The 8,122-nt window shown below is 40.3% G+C and overlaps 1 protein-coding gene across 1 annotated transcript in view; it reads right to left on the reverse strand.

Annotated features, from left to right (window-relative positions):
* LOC113925508 overlaps window positions 1–6,958 on the reverse strand; it is a 50,980-nt gene extending 44,022 nt beyond the window's left edge. Inside the window, exons 1-2 of the mRNA XM_035726268.1 lie at window positions 6,836–6,958; window positions 5,518–5,685 (exon numbers count right to left, since the gene is read on the reverse strand). Of these exons, the coding sequence (XP_035582161.1) occupies window positions 5,518–5,685; window positions 6,836–6,900 (233 nt within the window). The 5' untranslated portion in view covers window positions 6,901–6,958. The remainder of the gene's footprint in view (window positions 1–5,517; window positions 5,686–6,835) is intronic.
* Window positions 6,959–8,122: the final 1,164 nt, after the last annotated feature.

An 8,122-nucleotide genomic window follows, 5' to 3' on the forward strand; every position in this document is an offset into this window, starting at 1 on the left:
TATAAGCCCTCTGAGGGATGCTTAGGGAACTTGGACACACCTCTCTGGAACTCCTTACTATTCAGAAACACATGTAGAAACAGTAAACTAAAATGAGATCAAAGACACCTCATGTGCAAAAATCCCTATGACTCCAATGATTCATGAAACAAAGCTAAGACTTTCCAATGGGATTTATGAAACACAAATAATTTTGCTGGAAGAGCACTTGAAGGATAATCTAGATTCAAATAATTTTATTTGAAAGATAACTTAGTATTCTAATTTTTTTTTTGTCAAATTTTGTCAAAAAATTATGACACAATGAATAAAGTCATCAGATAAAATCTTTATCAGATATAAGATGTCTGATTATCAGATAAAATCATTTTTCTAGATAATAACTCCAAAGGCATTGTCAAGCTAAAAATATATGGCTAATAGGAAAGATAGACATATATCTGTTTGTTTTTACAGATTTTTTTTTCTTCTAATATAGGTATCTGTGTATATAAGGACACCTAAGGTACTGTGTGGAAACTTCCAAATACATTGACCTGGAAAAAGGAATTTCAATAATTCTCTCCTTAGTTCAAGAAAGCGCCAGGATTATCTACTCTGAACCAAGGAGTTATCCCAAAGCTCAGAGCATGGTTTCTCCTGTCCTATAACATTTGGAGCACTTACCATATGCCAAGCACTGTTCTAAATATTTTATAAATACAAATATAAAAAATTTAATCCTCAAACAACTACACTAGGTGGACTCAGCTCCATTTTACAAATAAGGAAACTCACAGAAAGGTTAAATAAATTTTCAAAGGCAAGAGAGTTTGAACCCAGACAGCCTAACTCATGAGCCCATGTTTGTAACCACTTGGCCTCTGTGGGTGCTGACCTGTCGTTCCATGAACTACCCTTCTCATGTTTCCTACCCTCACTCAGCCTCACTTCAGTCCCCAGAGCCATCAGGCTTTCTCATGGGATTATCTGGGGAGTGAGAAGATAAATCTCAAGACATTATATTAACAAAGCTAGTTGCTAGCTTGGAAATATTTAAAGTTTATTACAACAAAGCTTCATACTTCAGTGGATTCTTCTAGGATCTTACGGTGTTTCTTCACTCTCAATCACTGACCCAACTGGAAATTAGAAAGTATTTATCTCATGTAAACTGAATTGAGGAGAAGAAAGAGGAGGAGAAAGAACTGCGGTTTTTACTTCTAAAAATAGTCCTTTATTATATTTGTATTAACATGATGGATATCACTCTTGCTTTCTGCTACCTCAACCTTTATACCAGAAGGGAAGCCCCAGTGCACTGTGGAAATTTACAGGATTCTAGGGAGATTTCCCCTATTCTAAGATAGGGGTATCCTTTTACAGATGTTGGGAGTGGGGGTCATGTTATATTCTGTAAGTAATTCTTTGTAATTTCACTGATAATGAGTTAATAGTCATCTTCATCGTTTGACCTAATTTAAATTCATTTTTTGTTTCATTTTATATTCTTTAATAACTAAATATGAGGAATGTGATGTCTAAAGAACTAAGTTCAGTCCCTTCCTTTTTGTAAATTCTTCATGGGCCTCTACTAGTATTAATATCTTAATATTTATCAAGCAGATACTGTTCTTAAAAATAAAGTAATAATTTTATTTGAAAGATAACTTACTTAGTATTCTAATGAATATCAAAAGTGATAAGGAAGGTTCCATCTGACCTCAATTCTTGAGAAATTTCTAAAGGTGTATGAGAAAAATCCCCCAAAATTTTCACTATTATTAACATCCTGTACGACTAGAGAAATATAATTTCTTTGTGAAGAAACAAACATTTAAATTCCTTTTATTATTACACACAAACTAAAATTCACTAATTTTGACAGAATAAGTAGGTAGCAATTAGTCAACTACTTACCCAATTTGTGTTAATTTCTATAGTGTCAACCTAAAGATGAGAGTTTCCAGCTGAAGCCTGCAGGTGAGCTGAGGTAAAATGGAACCTGGGTCACCCCAACCCCTTCTTATGGCTAATTGGAAAAACTAGGCCCTAAATTCAGATTATTAATTTGAACAGATTGATTCTGGGCATAACACAATCCTCCAAGAACAAGGACGACAGCAAAGAAACAAGATTGTTAATGCAGGAGCTATTTCTTTTTAGTTGTTTCCTTCTAGAAAAAAAAAAAGTAAACGTTTTCAATATTAACAGTGATCATAAGTACACCCAAATATTTACCATGGGAATGTTCTCATAGTCGTTTCCTAAAAACTATGGCAAAAACTTGTACGCGGCCACAGCATGAAGTGCCGCTTGTGACTGCTAGGGACAGAATTGTGTCCCCTCCCCCACTGCTCCCCACAGTCTTACGGTGAAGCCCTCTCTGCCAATATGACCATGTTTGGAGAGAGAGCTTTTCAGCGGTAACTAAGTGTAAATGGGGCCATCAGGGTAAGGGCCTAATCCAGTAGGATTGGTGCCCTTGTAAGAAGAGGGAAGAGAGAGTTCCGTGTGTGTGTGTGTGTGTGTGTGTGTGTGTGTGTGTGTGTGTACATGCAGGCGCTGAGGAAACCCCATGGGGCATAGGCGAGAGGGCAGCCATCTGCAAGCAGAAAGACAGCTCTTGTGGGAACCTGACCCTGATGGTGTCCCGACCTTGGACTTCCAAAAATCTGTGTTCTCTCTCTGTCAAGGGCCTTGGTTTTAGAAACCAAATTCAAGTTCCTGAGATCACTTACATTTTCTAATATTCTTAATGGATGTAAAAAGTATATAAGATAATCTTTCAGGAGCTGAGTCTCTTAAAGAGAACATTATTAAATACATTGATATAGATTTTGTCACATCATAAAAACGCTTGAGTAGACACAAAGACCTATCTCAAAAGCAATATGTGAAGAGGAAAAATGTTGCACTTCTTTTGTAATAGTGAACCAATCAAATTTAAAAATTCAGCTCTTAAAAGGATGCAGTTCTCTCATGGAGAAAGAACACTGCCTTTATATAAAATCTTTTCAGCAGACCACAGTAGGTTCCATAAAACCCTCTTGAGAGGTAAGCAGTATCCAGGACAATAAATGGCTCTAGTAGGAAAAGAAAGGTCTTCTCCTCTCCCTAAGTGCTATAATAATTACAAAGGTGAAAACAAAGTGAAGGACAACCTGTTCCCCTTATAAATCGAATGTGAGTGGTCTGCAAGGTCCCAAGGAGCAGGAAAGGAGTTTGCTGTTTGTTAGTGTGTCTCTTGGGCTGAGCATGGAGGAGTAGGTGTGGCAGGAAGAGTGTGGCGTTGGGATGAAGGCAGGCCTGGCTTGGAGTCTCTCCCACCATTTTCCTATGGATGACAAGCCTGTTCCTGAGACTTCCTCCATCCCCATTTTCATTTCTGCAGTCAGTGGATGATAACAGTATTGGCCTTGGAGGGCTGTGGGGAAATTACACGAGGAATCTATAATGCTCCTCGTGTGGTCCCCAGCATGCATCCCACATATTTTAGTCTCCTGTACTCACCTTGGTTAAATAAAGAGAATGGTAACTAGTCTGCTTTTTTAAAAATAATGATGTGGGGGCGCCTGGGTGGCTCCGTTGGTTAAGCGACTGCCTTCGGCTCAGGTCATGATCCTGGAATCCCGGGATGGAGTCCTGCATCGGGCTCCCTGCTCAGCAGGGAGTCTGCTTCTCCCTCTGACCCTCTTCCTTCTCGTGCTCTCTATCTCTCATTCTCTCTCTCAAATAAATAAATAAAATCTTAAAATAAAAAAATAAAAATAATGATGTGGCCCTCTATCAGGAGGAGCAGAGTGCTTCATATGAACCTCATGCCAGGACCTGGACAGTCTTTTTCTCTCTGTCCTCCTCATGACATCACCACCTCCAAGGCTACATCTGTAGGCAATTTCACTCATCTCAAATATATTTTACTAGTCTTTGCCTCTGATTTTTTTTTTTTTGGACAGCTACACTTCCTTCATTTCTCAGTTCACTAAGCATTCTGACCTATTTCTTACCAGATATCAAGCAGATTGGAGTTGTTTACTCAACATAAAGGAAAGATTGATTTCAATAATGAAAGAGAATCTAGGTGTTCATGGAATGTTCTATGAAATTCAGAAAAATAGAATAGAAACAGTAGCACCACACATAGAATAAAATTCTGTACTTTGAAAGAAACGGACCTAATTTCAAATGTAGACTCTACTCATCACTAATATGGTGACTGGGCAAAACCTTTAGACCTCTGATTTTCAGAGGTATTCTCTAAAATAAAAATAATCCCATCTCACAGGGTAGTTGTAAGGTTGGACAAGATTACATACATGAAGTTCTTAGCATAACACCTGTCATGTAGTAAGCCCCTGATAAATTATCATTAACGTCACTCAGATTGAGTATAGCATTTTGCCAAATTAGTACTTGCATGTCTTACTAATGGCATGGCATACCTGGGAGCTAGTGAGGGCAGCAAAATAAAAGGGGGTAGTTTTTTTTCTGGTGACTAAAAAGCTTCTTGATATTTGGTTTGTTGGAATAGTCTTTGTCTTTCATGATGTTTTGTGAATAATGAAAACAGAGATGGAGCAAGTAAACAGCTGACCTCCCATCCACCTGCTTTCGGACATTTATTGAGCAATCATCAGGTTCCAGGCTGGATATCAGTTGCATTTGTTTTCAGGGTTGAGAGGAAAGTGCACGCAGTTAGTTCTGTCTCCAGCATATATTCTAAATCTGTCTGCTGCCTCCTTCCTTTTTATTGCACTCCTACCCTGGAGCCCTTGAGAGCATCCATCAGGACTACTGCCTCCCCTAACCAGTCTCCCTGATCCCACTCTTGCTTAACCATCCATCCATTATCTAACAACAGTCAGAAAAATTTGCTAGAGATATAAATCAGATTCAGTCAGTCCTAGTTAAAAACGCTTTGGCAAAATATTTCCACTTTTCACCATGGCCTGTAAAGACCGTGTGTGACTGGACCCTGAGAGCAGTATCACATCTGATCACATGCCCCATGCTTTCGGCTCCCATCAAATCAGCCTCCCCTCCCCCCTCCCCCCTAGGGGTCAGGTTGCACCCATGTAGCCCGCCGGTCCCTCAGCCTAGAAGGTTCAGGCACCTTGTCTAGGAATGTGACTGCTTCTCATCCCATAGATCGAGTTTCAGTGCTGCCACCTCAGATTGGCCCTCCTGGACTACCCCTCTCTCATACATTCCCATCATCTCCACACGGCCCCCTATCTACCTTCTATCAGAAGCATTAATCACAATCTATAATCCCCCCTCTTATTTTTTATCATTTGTCTGTAAGTCCCAGGCAAGAGAGACACTGCTTGTCACATTCTCCATTGTATTCTCTGCGGGCCGGGGGGGTGGGGGTCATGGCACAAAACAAGACCTCCATAAGTACTTGTTGGATGAATGAAGGATCAAAACATGGGCAAAAACAAAAGAAAAAAAATGTTATGTCTTCTTATGGTAAGGGTTAATGGAAATGTAACTTCGTGATCATCACAAGGGCACGTTGCTTAGTATACATACTTGGTATTGGAAATCAGCAACAAATCGCTGAACAAGAAGAGTTGCACCTTCTGCCTCCTCCAGCCTCTCTTGAGCTCAACAGAGCCGTGGATAAGCAGGGTATGGGCGGCACCCTCAGATGATGTAGTGCTTTCGCTGTGGGTGTCCACCTTAATAGAAGAGCGCTTCCTGCAACCCATCAAACACCACAGAGCAGCTAGTTACTAGTCAAATATACAATAGAATTTTATGCTAAATGTCAAGGTTCCCACAACACTAAAATTTAGTCTCAACCCTGAAAGCAGAGCTCCAGAGCTCACATTCAGGGATCACTGAGTTAGAGAAAGCTATTGAAAGAGATGAGGACGGACGTCTGGGTGGCTCAGTCGGTTAAGCGTCTGTCTTCAGCTCAGGTCGTGATCCCAGGGACCTAGGATCAAGTCCCACGTCGGGCTCCCTGCTCAGCGGGGAGCCTGCTTCTCCCTCTGCCTCTACCCCTCCACCCTGTTTGTGCTTTCTCTCTCTCTCTCACATGCTCTCTTTCTCAAATAAATAAACAAAATATTTAAAAAAAAAGAGAGAGATGAGGTCACTTGGGGAATTGATGCAGATGGACAACAGTTTCAAGGACAAAGCCCTTGGGCATGCCAACACTTAGAGGTGGGGTGGAGAAAGCAGCAAAGCTAATCATGAGCTGTTAGGAAGGGGAGAATCAAGACGTAGAGTGTGTTACGAGAAGGCAAACAAACAACAACAACAAACAGGACAATTTGTGGCCTAATATAAAACAAAAGGGTATGGTGTATGTGAAGAATTAATTACAATTTGCTTTCATGTTAAGATAAAAATGAAGACAACTGAAGATTCTGGAAATTTACTTACCTAAATCTATCTAAATCTTATCTAAATCAATATTCAAACTTGGGGGAAAAATTCTCAAAGATCGGCAAAAATACTGGAAACATCGAGAAGTTTCTAAACACAAGAGTTTAGCTATTACTTGGCTGAGCTCTGACTGAGCTCTGATCGGACTTTCTGGTCATCATAGGTAAAACAACTAAATTGAACAGAATGCAAAAGTTCTTTCATAAATAGGACAGTTATTTTCATAGACCTGGGAAAATTCTCTTTCATGGAGCCAAGAAAGTGTCTCCCCTGAGAATGTAAAGCCTGCTCTCTTCAGCTCAGCAGCACTGAATTTTAGGAACCTGAGTAGCTTTTCATGAAGCTGGTGCTGAAGTTACTCATTAGTTTACATGTATTAGAAGAAACAGAAGAGAACACTCCCTCTTATTGTCAATCTGTTTTGAGGCTCAAAAATAGTATATCAAAAGACTACCTTATGCGGTGAAGCCTTGAATAACCACCTATAAGGTCAGCATGCTTTCTGAATGACGTGAACATCCTTTTGTCTTCAGTTCTCAGGACTGAAAATCAATTGAGTCTACAGCACTAGGCAGAGTACTGTAAAATGCTTGAAGCCTGAGGATTCCACAATCGCCTGAGATCACTACCATTATGATGTCACAGATCTAAGGCTCATGTCGTAACTGCCAAACTGACATACTTGTTTCCCTGATTTGGCCTGCACGTTTAGAGTTTTTAAAAGTAATCTTTTTTATTTTGAGATAACTATAGATTCATATGCAGCTGTAAGAAATAATTACATCAATTTTCTACAGATAGAGACTTCCAGACACTTCCATCACCACAAGAATCCTTCCTATTACCTTTTACAACCACACAAACTTCCTTCCACCTCCCCCACCTCTTGAATCCCTGGCAATCACAAATCTGTTCTCCATGTGTATAATTTTGACATTTCAAGAATGGTATACAGAGGGGATCATATAGTATGTAACATTTTTGTGATTTGCTTTTTTCCACTCAACATAACAGGAGAGTCATCTGGATTGCCACAGGTGCTCACAGTTCATTTCTCTGTGTCTCTTAGTAGTATGCCAGGATATGGCTGTATCACAGTTTGCTTCAGCACCTGCTGAAGGAATTCTGGATTGTCTGCAGGCTTGGGCTTTCACTAATAAAGCTGCTGTAAATATCTGTGTACAGGTTTTTGTGTCAGCGTTGGTCTTCTCTTCTCTGGGCTAAATGCCCAGGAGTCCAACTGCCAGGTCCTAGGGTAGCTGCTCTGTTTTGTTTTTTAAAAAACTGTCTAATTATTTTCCAGAGTGGCTCTGCCACTTCACATTCTCACCAGTACTGTGGGAGTGATTCAGTTTCCCCACATCCACACTAGCATTGGGTGTTGTCATTTTTTATTTTAGCTGTTCTGATAGCTGTGTCGTGATATCTCACTGTGGATTTAACGTGCATTTCCCCAATGGTTAGTGATGCTAAACATCTATTTGCCATCTGGACATCTTCTTCAGTGTGGCGGAACCTACAGTAGTCTGTTAAAAACATTTTCCGTGAAGACGGTGTTCCCTGTCCACTAGAAAACTGACCATTTTACAGATGAGGAGGTGCTGCACGGACAGGTTTAGACGCTTTCAATCCAAGCGGCTGTGACATAACATGAAGGATTCAAATCCAGGTGACTCTGGAGGTCACTCACTCAGCTTCCTTTGAGGGCCCTCCACTCTTCTCACATGGACGGTGTCTTTTC

This window comes from Zalophus californianus, chromosome 2, assembly GCF_009762305.2.
Source record: "Zalophus californianus isolate mZalCal1 chromosome 2, mZalCal1.pri.v2, whole genome shotgun sequence".
NCBI lineage: Eukaryota > Metazoa > Chordata > Mammalia > Carnivora > Otariidae > Zalophus > Zalophus californianus.